The sequence below is a fragment of the Choloepus didactylus genome, chromosome 20 (assembly GCF_015220235.1).
Source record: "Choloepus didactylus isolate mChoDid1 chromosome 20, mChoDid1.pri, whole genome shotgun sequence".
In the NCBI taxonomy this organism is placed as follows: Eukaryota; Metazoa; Chordata; class Mammalia; order Pilosa; family Megalonychidae; genus Choloepus; species Choloepus didactylus.
The window spans coordinates 37,387,228-37,401,980 of NC_051326.1; the positions used below are offsets into that span (position 1 = coordinate 37,387,228).

At 40.4% G+C, this 14,753-nt stretch overlaps 2 protein-coding genes across 2 annotated transcripts in view; one reads left to right on the top strand and one right to left on the bottom strand.

Moving 5' to 3' along the window:
- The window catches only part of LOC119516773 (sperm-associated antigen 11-like), a 148,103-nt gene that overhangs the window by 82,131 nt on the left and 51,219 nt on the right, over positions 1-14,753 (top strand). The gene's annotated exons all lie outside the window — the stretch shown is intronic.
- Positions 734-6,810, bottom strand: LOC119516464 (putative beta-defensin 108A). Its single transcript, XM_037812787.1, has 2 exons — positions 6,753-6,810; positions 734-891 (listed from the first exon to the last, which is right to left on the bottom strand). Exons 1-2 carry the CDS (start codon positions 6,808-6,810, stop codon positions 734-736), a joined length of 216 nt encoding a protein of 71 aa, XP_037668715.1.

Here is a 14,753-nt window from a genome sequence, read left to right on the forward strand (position 1 = left end):
CAACAGAACTGCAAGATGATAAATTTGTGTTGTTTTGTGACACCGAGGTTGTGGGTAATTTGTTACAGAAGCAATATGAACTGAACACAGCGGCTGAGGGGGTGGAAGGAAAAGCTGAATGAGCAGGCTCAGTGGAAGGTGGGAACTAAGGAAATCCCAATGCTCGGCCAGGAGAACAGGGACAGGCCTGGAGCACTGCTTTGAAAAGGATGTGGAGGATATTGCCCCTTATTTTTGGGTTACTCTATCCATGATGCAGATTTCTGGTTAAGTCTGATTGATGTAGGGAAATCTGTTTCCTGGGTGCTGCCCCTTTGTTCTGGAGCAGGACCTGCAAGGCTGCACTGAATGAGGTAGTGCCATTTCCCAAAGGAAGAGGGGAGTCCCCCCAGGTGAAGAGGGAAGGGACGTGGTCTCAGGCAAAAACAAGGGGTGTTCAGTGAAAGTCCCTCCCAACCCAGGTCATTTTCAACCAGGAGCTCATCCAAATCCAATAGAAAAATAGAAAATACTGAGAACCAACTAGTAATCAAGAGACAATGTATAACATGAATTTTAAAAATTAGGTTTTGTTTAATTGAGGACTCCATAAGAATCCCCATCAGGAAAAAAAAAAAAAGAGAAGAGGGAAAGAGAGAAGAGAAGAGAAGAGAAGGGAGAAAGAAGGGAAGCGAAGGGAAGAGAAGAGGGAGGGTGGCCATATTAAAACAACCCCACTCCCCCAAAAAAGTCTTCACTTGGTAGTCGTACTCTCGATTCTTGGTCGACTTATGACAGGCAGGCAGCACAGTCGGCCATCTAAACATCTCCCGACATGGATTTCTGTTTCAGTACAAAAGTGACGGCACGAGCCATTTGGACGCTCACAGATCTCCTTGAACTTGCCCCTGACTACACAGAGAAGAGGGTTATTGCAACCATTGAGTAGTCTCTGATTTTTTATTGAATTACACGGGAGAGAGAGGGGTCTTAAAACTGTCTCGTGTGGTTTTATTTTGTTGTTATTGTTGTAGTTTGCTTCATTTCTTAAACCAATACTTAAAAATCTGATGTCACACAAAAATTTGGATTTCTGAGATTCTTGAAAAAACTGGCAATACTGAGCACACACAGTCAAAAAGACTGAAGCTGAGTAACCCTGCGCCCTTAGAAGGGGCATGCACAGTCGAGCTTCTTCCGGTCTTTCCCACTCCTTATTGTCTGTTAACACCGATAGCAATGGGCAGGTTTTTTTTTTTTTTTTAATATCAGTGCTCTGCTGCTGATTTTCATAGAGTAGAAGAAAATTTTTACAGAAGAAAATGTCTTTATACATACCTCTTGCAATAGCAGAACTGAAATATAGATCTAAAAGAAATACACTGCAAGGAAATTGTTACAGCATATATTTTTCTGGGGAAGGGAACAGTATTCCTACATATTGAATATGCAAGTAGTCTGTGACAGTATTTCTTAACATCCTGATACTTCACTCATTACTGATCTCTCTGGCACTGAAGGTCCTTGAGATTTCACCTCTAGAGACCATTGCAAACGTTAGGAGCGAAGCCTTCAAATTCTTCTGAAGGGCTGAACAAGTAGATTTCTTCAAACCATTGAATAGTGTTTGATTTATGTTCTGAGTTCTGGTTCTGGGGATGGGTCATACACATTGAGGTTGCTAGATTTCAAAAGAGGTTTATACTGAGTAGTCTTCATATATAACAAAATGTACTGTTTTGTTGATAACTTCTTAAATTCTTTGCTGACAGTGAAATAAGGGCCAAAGCCAGCACTTCTATTTTTTTTTTTTTCTATTCTGCAAGGTGAAGACCAATATTTGAATAACTTCTAATCAGTAAAGATATTTATTATATTTTCAACAAATGCTTATTGAATTGAACTGAAATCTAAATTTATTAAATTGAATTTAACTCTTCAATTTCACAAAGCAATTCGTTTTTTGGATCCCTGACCTTCACATCTCTTCCTGTAACCTGCTCAATGACAATATATATTGGTTGGCCCATTTACCTTGGGCTAAAATTGGCACATTGCCTCTGGATTGGCTTTATCAAAGGATCATCTGAGATTAGTATATTATAGAAAAGGAAGCACTAGCATGTCTTGTGATGTGTGATAAATCACCCTTGCACCTTAGAACATCCTTTATTTGTAGTACTTATTGTATCCTCCTATGACTGTTCCACATATGACATCATTACTTGGTGATAAATTCCTCCGAAACAGGTTTAATGTCTTATTCTTCTCGGTATATCTCCCAGAACCCAGTCCAGGCCCCAGAATATAATATGTATTTAGTAAATGATGGTGGAACAGTTGGTTAGTATATATCCATTTTCCATCCTGTAATATCTTTGTATGGAAATTTATCACTCTCAGTGCACACATCTTAGAATTATGTGTGCTATTTTGTTGCAGTTGACCCATAATGCATTAAATTTTCAAATCACAAAAGAGCTTTGTAAAAACATGACATACAGTCATTCATTTATAAGAATTCAAGAATAAAGTGAGGGCGTTTTTCTTACTTTTTTGTTTCATGAGTTCTTTGCTAGTGAGCCTTGTATATTGCATATTGGGAGCATAATGTGACATTTCTAGCTATTTGCTTTTAGAAACATTAAGTTAGAATTACAATGAATCTCATAGATTCTCTTGTCTTATCAATTTATTTTATAGATAAGGAAATGAGACCAAAGGAGAGGAAGCAATTTGTCCAAGATCACTTTCTATAGAAGAAGGGGGTTAGGGACAGAACAGAAGCTCATTGTCCTCAATCCCATTCAGTTTCAACCCCCACCCGTCCATTCTCTGTATCCTCTTCTCCTCTCCCAGGCTTCCAAAAGAAATACTGCAGACCTGTTGCAAATGGCCACCCACAGACACCGGGAGAGGGCTCTCCCCAGTCCCATCTAGAACCAGCTCTCCTCAGCTATGCCCTGCATTTTCTTCTCTGGTCTTGGTGCATTCCATGTTGGCAATAAGTAATATTATTGCCTCTGTTCTTCTAACCTCACACTGCTTTCCTTTGTTTTAACTGCGTGACATAGAAACCAAAAAATGAATTAGTTTTTAAAATTTGGAAATTTAAAAACTTGATCAAAAGCATTCCTGTTTCAGTGATATGGATGTACACTTAAAATATTTTAATTGATTTATTTAAACATACATTTAAAAATATTTTAATTGATTTATTCCGTCAAGCCTATATATTTAGTGAGGGCGAGTCTTAATACATACTAATCAGATGGGTCTTTAATGTTGTCATAAGACAATTATCTTCTAAGTTGAAGTTCCCAGCTTTTTGTGCTCCTGAGTTAATATAGTAGATATGATCCTTTCAGGTCATATAAGGGAAGCAGCACAACAGAAACCGAAGGTGACATGAAGAGTGAAAGTCAGGAAGTGAAGAGAAAGCCCTGACTCTCACATTTAGCTCACTTTTTCAGCTTGGGGGTAGTCCTTCATTTTTCAGGCCTTGATTTTCTCCTCTATAAAATAAGAAAAATGGACTAGATCCTCTTCAATACCCTTTCCCATCTTATCACTGAATGATTTCTTAGTCTTTGCACCTATTTAGCCTCTTTGCTAATCCCAACAAGGCTAACGGTTCTTTTGTTTTTGGCATTCATTTTAAAAATACCTATTTTACATTAGTATAAGGGAAACCATTTTCAGGTTAATTCATAAAGTGTTCAAAGTCTCTTCCATATCAGCTCTTCAGAATGGGGTGGGGTTGTGTAATCACAGTCCTGAAGGTATAATTCTAGACTAGCCTGCAATTCGTCCCAACACCCATGTGAAGTTGGGGATAGAGGATATACTTCATTCACACATGCACATATGGCTGGATCGTTGCTAGAGGCAAAGAATAGGGCAGAATTTTGAGAGTGCTTTTGTGTCTTTGTAGCTATAAAGCTGTTTAGTAATTGTGAGTGTGCTGTGAGATGGCTGTTGCTATATGGATAAATAGAAAAAGATGTGCATGAAAGAAAGTAAGGGGCTGATGAGAGTTCAGTATGAGTACAGGAAGCACACTTCCCTAATCTGTCTCTCTTTCATCCCATCCATCTAGGAGTGCTTTCTTGTTACTGAACTTGTGCTCATTCATTCATTCATTCACTGTTATTCAGTAAGCATTTATTGAGGCTTTTTTTTTACCCATAAAATGTCCTTCAATACTCCTTACTGAGTAGTCATTTTCAGATGACTAAGATAAAAATTCCCTATGGCATGTGGATGTTCAAATCCCTTCTTAAATATAGCTCTAGTCTACCTACTAGATCTAATTTCACCCTAAATACTCTTTCTTCTTGCCTGGATGTTCTAACACAGATCCCTGCTTCTTTGGTGTTTTGGTTTCCTATGGTTGTTTTCTTGTTTATTTTGAACTCAAAAGATACATAGAGCAAAAATAGAGTCTGAGGGCTGGAGAGGATATACAGGTCACTTGAGCTAATCTCCCACCTAGGGCACTGATTCTTTCCCCAGATGTGTTGACTAAGAACTTCACCAGATGCTGATGAATGGATTTTCTCAGCAGTATGGTCCAGTTTCTTAATATTTCTGTTTTTTTTCTAAGTTTTTTTTTAAATATATAGAAATGATTCCCTGCAATTTTCACATATTAGTGGCCCTCCTTCATCTATCCTTTGTGATAACTCAAAAAAATCCAATTACTTTGCTTATGTAAAGGGATATGTGGAGAAAATGTAAGAGTGAGTTCTATAGAAGTTTTTGATTGAAGACTTAACGACTTCCTGAGAACAGAGACTGTATGTGTGCAACGCTGGATTGATGATAGTCATTGCTAGAACCATCCTCACCCTCATCTTCATTCTCCCCTATCTAATTACTGCCATTAGTTGGGCACTTAATAAGTTCTGGGTACCCTGCTAAGCATTTCACATGCATTATCCCACACGACCCTCTTAACAACCTTAACACATTGGTGTTGTTATTAACGTCATTTTATACAAAAGGAAACAGACTTAGGGAGGTTGCATACTTGCCTTTGGTTACACAATGGAGCAAGGATTGAAACTTCGCAGTATGAGATTTTGACTTTTAAACTGTGCTGTATTTAGTAAATATTTGTTGAAATGAACCAGGTTAGACTGCAAATACAATCCTCCTTAAAATACTCTTTCCAACTAATGATTTTTCTCAGTCTATAGAAGATAACTAATAACTGGCAGTCAGAGGGCAGAGTTGAATTGTTTAGGTTCCTTCTTTGCTTTCTCCTCTGTGTATCTCTTACCCTGATTTCAGACCCTTCACACACACACACCTGCAAACACACACAAACACACAGGTACACTTATGCAAACACACAAACACACATGCAAACACACACCAAAGAGAAAATTAGGAGGGGAAATTTGCAGATTAAAACCGTAGACAGCTCAACACTCTCAGTACTGACCTGATCCCAAGATTTCCCTCCCAAAGCCGACTCCTGCAATCAGATCTCTAAGGCTTAGTGACTTAGGGCTACAGAACTTGTGTCATTTTTGGATGTTTTTCTCTCTTGACATCATGATTTATTTCTGTCATATCTTTCACTTGTGCAGCCTCTGCTTCCTCCTGTTCCTTCTGGGAGTTTGTTGAATGTTTTCTCAACTGTAACAATCAACTGTGTCCTCTTCGAAGGCAAAGGCCATCATATCTTTGATTCCTTGTATTTCCTGGCATAGGGCCCCAGAGACAGTGGGTGCTCAATATCTGCTAAAGTGAACTGGCTTCCCACTTCCAGTCTCTGTCCAGTTCAATCTCTCCTCTACTCCTCCAGATAAATCCGCCTGAAGCAATGTTGGAATTGCCTCACAAGCTGCCCTCCAGCTCTGAATTGCTATCTGTTAGCACTATGCAGTCTCTCAAAACACAGATTCAGAGAGGAAAGTCTGGGTTTACCAAGAATAGACATGCCTGCCATTATACTTTCTGTTGGAACTTTTGGGAGGTGTCTTCTTGCAAACAGCATAAAGCATAGAAATCAGTGTTTCCTTAAAATGAAAGAGAATTGTCCACTTTTCTACTCCCTCCCAACCCTCAAAGCCTTTGTTTCTCAGGAAAAGATAAGAAGGGATCTCACTTTGCATAAGTACCATATTCCCCCTTGTTTCTGCATGCTCAGGAGGACCCACTTCAGTTCAGAGTCATCTCTGATCCCTGTGTTAAATTCTACTTTAAAAAGACTAAGAGTGGAGAGGGAGTAAGGAGAGCCTGGAGTGGGATGGAAACTTAAGGGACAGAGTCAAACCCAAAGGACCAACTGGATTATAGGGCAATGCAGTAGAGGTTTCTTAGACTCACTGCAGTCCTTCCAAGGACACTGCCATCAGTAACTTCTTCCTGGGCCCAGTATAGCCTTGCCGTAACCCTTATGCCAGTGTCTTAGCAAAATTGTCTTTTGCTAGAATGTAAGTAAGGGATTTGGGGCCTGTTTCCTGTTAACCAGAATCTGTATCTGCTAGGAAACTTGCTTAATTAAATTCACCTTTAACAATGGAGCAGAGAGAGTTTCAAGCCCTTGAAATGCCCCTGGTTTCATTTCATCTCACTGAGAGTCATGTAGAACTAATGAATGGGTCAGATGGCTGCAGGTTTCTCCACAGTGGCTCTTCCCTATTTTCTCTGAGGCCCTTTCTCAGGATATAGGTAATGGTGATTTTGTTCTTAGTACTGGATCCCCTAAGTTCTCAGGCTAGCTACTCTTACCAAGGCTTCAGCAAAGTTTATTTATTTACCTGGTAGAACTTGGCTCATAAAGAAGACAATGGTAAAGAAGAGGACAACAATTCCCATGGTTGAAGAGAAGAGAAAGCTTGGCTTCATTTCCAAAGGCAGAGAGAACTTCCGTCTGTGGCTCCCCAGTAGAATGTCTTTGTCCCGATAATATGTGCCCTTCTGTACCTCATTAGGGATATTTGTGGACAGAAGTATCTTATGTGTGCAGAATGGCCTACATGGAAAGACTGAGAGTCCTTGTTTTGTTGGCCACTCAGTTCATTTGAAGGATATGGGTGCACAGTTTTGAGCAGAAAACCTCATCAAATGGGAACACAAGCTGCAAACATTTTGGCAACAGATGAAAGTTTATGAACAAAAAGGCAACTATATTGTTTTAAACATTAGGCTCTGTTGAGAAGTCAGTTGGTTTTATCAGTGACTGGACATTTGTTAACGAATGCTTCCCAGGCTTTACTAGCCCTACTAATAATTAATCTCTCTACTCCCTCCTGGTTTGAACTCTCCAGCCCTTTACTCATGGCAGATTCCTTACCACACTATATGCTGGTTTGATGAACATATATTTGATTCCTCCACTAATGTGTCAGTTTCCTGCTTTCAAGGACCATGCTTTAATCCTCGGAGCTGAGGAGAAAGTCATATCATGTTGTCATTTCCTCTCAATCCTATTTATCACGGGGAACAAGTATAGGACAGTGAAGTGTCCCTGAACATGGAGGCTGGAGGTCTGGATTTGAGTTCTAAATGTCCTTAACTCTAAAGAGCACCTCTGTTGAATATATATACTGGGGGCTCTCAATCATTACTGTGTGAAAACCAATTGAGAAAAATTTGTTTTATAAATACAGACACTTAGCTCCACTTCTGCTAATCTCAGTTTGTGTGGAGTGGGGCCTGGAAGTCTGTATTTTAACAGGTTTTCTGGGTAAGTATGATGAATTTGGCTCTGGAATAGTCATTGGAAAATATCAACTTAAATCATCTTGAAGGTTTCTCCTAATTCTCCTAGTTCTAATATTTGAATATTCTGAGTTCTCTTAGTTGTGTTAGTATAAATATAATGTTTGGCTTTTATGAGTGACAATAGCAGTGTGGGTTTGTGCATGTGTGTGAATGCAAATAGCATGGAAGGGTGAAACTTTTCCTCAATCCATGCAAAATCCCATCCCAATTTTATAAAGTGTTCTCAGGAATTGTCATGGAGGATGAGCAAAATTAACAGAGCATCCTATTGAGAAGAAAGCATGTGTGTGTGTGTGTGTGTGTGTGTGTGTGTGTGTGTGTGTGATTATACTCCTGTAAGTTGTATCTCAAGTATTTTCCCTTCCCTCTCTAAATTGTTTTAGGTTGGCGCTTCATCAAATTTAGCCTCTATTATTATAATAAGCTTCTTCCCAATATTCAAATATTAGAACTAGGAGAAACCTTAAAGATGATCTAAGTCAATACTTTCCAATGGATATTCCAGAACCAAATTCGTTATACTTACCCAGAAAATTTGTTAAAATACAGACTTACAGGCCCCACTTCACACAAACTAAAATTTCCTGGAGTGGCGCTAAGTGTCTGTATTTATAAAACAAATTTTTCTCAATTGATTTAACAGATATGACAGAGTATGAGCTCTGAGGCTAGGTCATAGAAGATATTAGAGCTTCAGTCCTGTGCTCCTGGATCCCCCGCTCTGGGAGAAGCCAGCATACCTTTCATGAAGACACCCAAGCAGGACTAAGAGAAGTGTCCACATGTTGAGGAACTGAAGGCTCCTGGCAGCAGGCATGTGAGCGAGCCTTCTCAACAGTGGATCCTCTAGAACCAGTCAAGTCTCAGGTGACTCCAGTCCCAACTGAGAGCTTTCCCACAACCTCGTGAGAGATCCCAATCCAAACTATCCATCTAAGTATCCCTAGATCCGTGGTCCACAGAAGTGTATGAGGTAATAAATGTCAATTATGATTTTAAGCTGCTAAGTTTTGGGGTAATTTTCATGTAGCAATAGATAATTAATATTTTAGAAATGGGGTACTGCCTTAACAAATCCTAAAATGTGAGAGTGGCTGGAAATAGGTAGAAGATAGAAGCTGGAAAGACTGAGCAGAATTGTTAGTGAAAGCCTGAGGTATTGAATTGTCTGTTAATTCAAGTCTGATGGCCTTTGAGTAGGCCTTCAGGGAGGGCTTAAAGGGGAGTAAAGAGACTGTTATTGAAAACTGGAGGAAGGGGATCATTATGATATAGTGGCAATTTAGCAAAACTGGTGCCTATAGTAACACAGAAAGTAGAAACTTTGTTTAATGAACTGTGATCTAATCAAGGGACTTCGGGTAGAGTAGTGAAGGTAACCCTTGGCTTCTTTGTTATTCTTATACTAAAATGTGAGAGGAGACAGATAGAGAAATTTCTGGTAAAGAAGAAAGAACCAGATTCGAAAATTCCCAGCCTCTCCAGATGGCAAATGATGCTAAAATTAAGAAATGGCTTCCATGCAAAGATCAAATCCAGAGCACTGCCTGAAAAACTGGTCTAAAGATAAAGCTGGTTGTATGGCTGCAACATTCTTTAAGACGGCATGATCTAAGGTGGTGCCACAGAGAACTTCCCAGACAAACAACAGGGCTTCCAAAAAGCTTAAGGATGTTGTGCCTTAGCAGTACCAGCAGATTCCCAAAGTAAAGAAGGATTCATCTGGAAGAGATTCACGGATGTGACTTCTGTCTAATGGAGTGTATGCAGTGAGATTCCCAGGAGACCAGTAAAGGTTTAAAATGATTATATTGAGAGAAACATCATTAGCTTGTACTGAAAGAGTCAGAGAGAGTACTAAATGAAAAGAGACTTTGGATCTCCCAAATTCTACTGGCAAGAAGCAGACTGAGAAATAAAGCATCTGCAGAGGCCACCTTTCATGGCAAAGGAAAGATGACTTATATGGAACCAACAGCCGGAGGTTGAAGCCAAGAGCCATGGAGAATCATTCGCAGGCAGAAGTAGGACTGAATTATAATCAATCAATGTGCATCATTTGCCTTGCTGGGTTTCATAATTACTAGGGATCTGTGACTGCTGTGTGCCTCCTCTTTGTCTCCTTTTTGAGTAGGAGTGCTTTCAGAAGTTATCATATGCCTGCCCTGTTAGACTATATTGCATGTGGGGGATGGATGACTTGTCCCTTTTGTTCGCAAGTCTTCAAAATGAAAGAGACTATACTTGAGGAACTCTACTTAAGGATCACACCTGTGAAGCTTCTTCCATACTTGGAATGGATTTAGATATTGAGATTATGGACTTTTGGTTAGAGCTGAAATAGGATGAGACTTTCTGAGGTCTTCGGAAGGGGTGAGCACATGTGCATGCAGAGGGATGTGAAACACTGAGGGGCAGGGGAAACAGCTTCCCAGACGGCCGCCAGTGCTCCCAGCCTCCTGGTGTTCAAACATTTGTGTAGTCTCCACCCACACTGTTTCAGGCAGACTTTTGTAACTCTTAGTATATGCAAAAATGATGGAGCGTACTTCCAAGGCTAGATTATAAAAGACATTGTATTTCTGTGTTGTGTTCCTGGGTCCCTAACTCTGAGGAAGCCAGCTGACATACAGTGAGAACGCTAATGTAATTCTGTGTAGAGGGCCATGTGGTAAGGAACTGAGACCTTCTGCCAACAGTTAGTGAGAAGTTACTCTTCATGTCAATGGCCACGTGAGTGAACCATCTTAGAAGCCAATCATCAGTCTCAGTGAAGCTCTTACAATACAGTGGCTCTAACTGATAGCTAATCTGCAACCTCATGAGAGGCCTCAAGCCAGAACCACCCAGCAATGCAGCCCCTTGATTCCTGACATACAGAATCTGTTTGATAAAATAACTATTGCTTTAAGCCCCTAAGTTTTAGGGTAAGTTATTATGCAGCAATAAATTGCTATACAATCGTATTTAGAAATAAGGTAATAAATTTTTTTAAAGACAAGTTATTTTTAAAATGCCTGTCAGAAATCAGGAATGACCAGTTGACTAATACTAGCAAAAATTCAGGTTTTGAGATGTAGTTTTGTATTTATTATCAGTCAAGGTCCAGTCAAGAAAAGAGAAACCACAAAACATATTTCAAATAGAAGGGATTTAATAAAAGGAAATCAGTTACATAGGTTTTAGAAGGCTGAAAGGAAGAGACTAATAACTTCAGGGTATTAAGTTGAATATTAACTTGGCCTAGGGAAGCAGAAGGGAAGAGGAAGTGTTGCCAGACCATAGGATCCCAGGAGTCCAGAAAATAGGTCCCAAGGAGTCAGTGCTTGAATTTCTGCAGTATGATCTGTGCAGCTGGTGCCTGGACCTCTGAGAATGGAGCATATCACATCTGGTGCTCACACCTCTGTGCATTTCAATTTTGTTTGGCAGCGACAATTTGAGGAGGAAGCGTCTCGTGGTTGGTGCTCAGACATAGGAGCTGGGAGTACCTGCAGCAGGATTTCAGACCATTAAGTTTCAGATGTGGCCAGGTGAGGAAGCACAGCTTGGCTGGCGCATTGAATACCAAGGGAATACAGCCCTGATGCTGCTGGTTCCTCAGAGAAATATTGTGAGGCTGGTGCCAAACAGTCACCAATTGTTGGCACCTGGAGGCAGTCATCTGTTGCTGTTGGAGCAATGCTGACAGGAACTAGAAAGAGGAACGAAGCTTCTTCACTCTTCTTCCTACCTTTCAATATAAATTTTTCCCTTCCATTAGAGACACTGGCAGGGAAAGCTGGGAAAGGAGTCTAGGAAAAGCAGTGTGTATCAGCCTCCACATTATTAGAAGAAAGTATAGAAGTGTGAGCTTGGAGCCAAGAGAAATTGGTAATAATTGGGACAGCATCATTAGTATGTAGATGAAAGTAAAAATAATGGGAATGAGTGAAGAAAGACAAAACATGGACAATTGCAATATCAGCAAGTAGTGAATCATGAAGAGACACCAAGAAGGCTGAGAACAAGTAGAGTGAGGTAGGAAAAGAATCAAGACACTTTTATCCTTGAAGGCAAAGGAGGAAAGACTTTAAGAATTAAGAGACTGGTCACATTGTCAAATGCTTCTGAAAGCCCTAAAAGGATTAATATTGAACCGAAATCATTAGAAGTAACTACAAGGAGGTCACTGATGGCCCTATTAAGAGCAACCTCAGTGATGTGATGGAGGCAGAGACTTATTGCTATACATTGAGGTATGAAAGCAGATGAGAATATGAAGATATAGAAAATAATACTGCATTTCAAAACTTTGGAAATATAAGTGATAAGGGATAAAAAAAAAAGAAAGGGAGAAGAGAGAAAGCTTACATGAACAGAAGTGGATTCCTACAAGTTATTGCTGTTATCTGGGACAGTTGTAAGGCATTCCTAAAAAAAAAAAAAAAAAAAGAAAAAAAAAAGGAATATGTCCTAATAAAGATGCAATGATTTTTACACATGGCTTAAGCTACAAATTATTCTTTTGTGTATTTTGAAAAATAAACTCTCCTCATTTCTGAAATTATTTCATTTTTTGGTGAACTGAATCTGGAACATTGCTGAGGGATTTTTTTTCTTCTGTCATCTGAGGGCATGCTGTAAAGTCCCTTCTTATAATGAAAATGACCAATGAAGTGTCTTTTGCTCTGCCTGAAAGCTGGCATTTTACAGTTAGGCAAGTAAGGCCAAGGCAACTGTCAGTTTATCATCCTGAAACGGGGTGGCTAGGATCATAGGAGGAATATAGGAGAGTTTCAAATTTTTAGCAGCTGGTTTTAACTTATTCCTCCATCCAAACATTCACCTGAGGTACAAGGAAATGTTCCATCTTAAGAGGTAACTTGTGATTATCTGTCCTCCCACATAATGTCTGGTGGACATGCTAAAAAGGCACAACCACAGTGTTAGAGGTCTTAATTCTAGGTTTAAATATGACAGTGACCAGCTGGATGACCTGGAGTAAAGTCACTTCACATTCAAGGGACTGGATCACTTCATCTGTCAATCAGGGGGTTGAGTTAGGTGATCTCTGATGACCTGGAGGCCTAGCAAAATAGTAAATCAGAAGCAATATTGGATTCCTGGAGGGACTGCAGATTAATGCCACTCTTAAAGACTTGAAGGATGCAGGGGTGGTGATTCCCACCACATCCCCCATTCAACTCTCCTATTTGGCCCATGCAGAAAACACATGTCTTGGAGGATGACAGTGGATTATCATAAACTTAACCAGGTGGTGACTCCAATTGCAGCTGCTGTTCCAGGTGTAGTATCATTGCTTGAGCAGTTCAACACATCCCCTGGTATCTGGTATGCAACTATTGATCTGGAAAATGCTTTTTTATCAATAGCTGTTAGTAAAGTCCACCAAAAACAGTTTGCTTTCAGCTGGCAAGACCAGCAGTATACCTATACTGTGCTACCTCAGGGGTATATCAACTCTCGAGCCCTGTCATAATATTTTCTGCAAACATCTTGATCATTTCTCCTTCCCACAAGACATCACAGTGGTCCATTATATTGATGACATTATGTTGATTGGACCTAATGAGCAAGAAGTAGCAACTACTCTAGACTTATCGGTAAGGCATTTGTGTGTCAGAGGATGGGAGATAAAACCAACAAAAATAGAGAGAACTCCCACCTCAGTAAAATTTCTAGGTGTCCATTGTGTGGGGCATGATGAGATATTCCTTCTAAGGTGAAGGATATGCTGTTGCATCCAGCCCCTCCTGCAATCAAGAAAGAGGCACAATGCCTAGTTGGCCTCTTTGGATTTTGGAGACAACATATTCCTCATTTGGATGTGCTACTCTGGCCCATTTACTGAGTTACCAGAAAAGCTTCTAGTTTTCAGTGTGTACTGGAAGAAGAGGAGGCTCTGAAACAGGTTCAGGCTGCTGTGCAAGCTGCTCTGCCACTTAGACTATAAGATCCAGCTGATCCAATGGTGCTGGAAGTGTCAGTAGGAAATAGAGATGCTGTGCTGTTTGGAGCCTTTGGCAGGCTCCTGTAGGAGAATCACAATACAAGCCTTTAGGATTTTGGAGTAATGCCTTACCATCCTCTGCAGATAACTAGTCTCCTTTTGAGAAACAGCTTTTGGCCTGTTATTGAATCTTAGTAGAGACAGAACACTTAACCATGGGCCACAAAGTTACCATGAGATCTGAGTTACCTATTGTGCGCTGGATGTTGTCTGAACCCACCAAGCCATAAAGTTGGGTGTGCACAGCAGCACTCCGTCATAAAATGGAAGTGGTATATACAAGATAGGGCTCATATGTTTCCTGAAGGCAAAGTAAGTTACATGAGGAAATAGCCCAAATGCCCATGGCCCCCACTTCTGCCACATTACCTTCTCTGTCCCAGCCCAGATCTATGGCCTCTTGGGGAGTTCCTTACAATCAGTTGACTGAGGAAGACAAAACTTCGGCCTGATTTACAGATAGTTCTGTACAATATGCAGGTATACCTGAAAGTGGGATTTCTGTGATGTCCCTGAAGGACAGTGGTGAGGGGAAATCCTTCCAGTGGGTGGAACTTTGAGCAGTGCAACTAGTTGTTCATTTTGCTTGGAAGGAGAAATGACCAGAGGTATGTCTGTATACTGAGTCATGGGCTGTTGTTAATGGTTTGGCTGGAATGGCCAGGGACTTGGAAGGAACATGATTGGAAAATTGGTGACAAGAAGTCTGGGAAAGAGGTATGTGGATAGAATTTTCTGAGTGAGCAAAAAACATGAGGATATTTGTGTCCCAAGTGAATGCTCACCAGAGGGTCACTTCAGCAGAGGAAGATTTTAATAACCGAGTGTATAAAATGATTCGTTCTGTGGATACCACTCAGCCTCTTTCCCCAGCCACTGCTGTTACTGCCCAATGGGCTTATGAACAAAGTGATCATGGTGGTAGGGATGGAGGTTATGCATGGGCTCAGCAACATGAACTTCCACTCACCAAGGCCGAACTGGCCACAGTCACTGCTGAGTGCCCAATCTGTCAGCAGCA

Excerpts from the sequence above, each read along its gene's own strand:
- LOC119516464 (XM_037812787.1), bottom strand. The coding sequence starts at position 6,810 with ATGGGAATTGTTGTCCTCTTCTTTACCATTGTCTTCTTTATGAGCCAA. Across the intron at positions 892-6,752 it reads TATGAGCCAAGTTCTACCAG|TCAGGGGCAAGTTCAAGGAG; the intron begins GTAAATAAATAA and ends TTCTCTGTGTAG.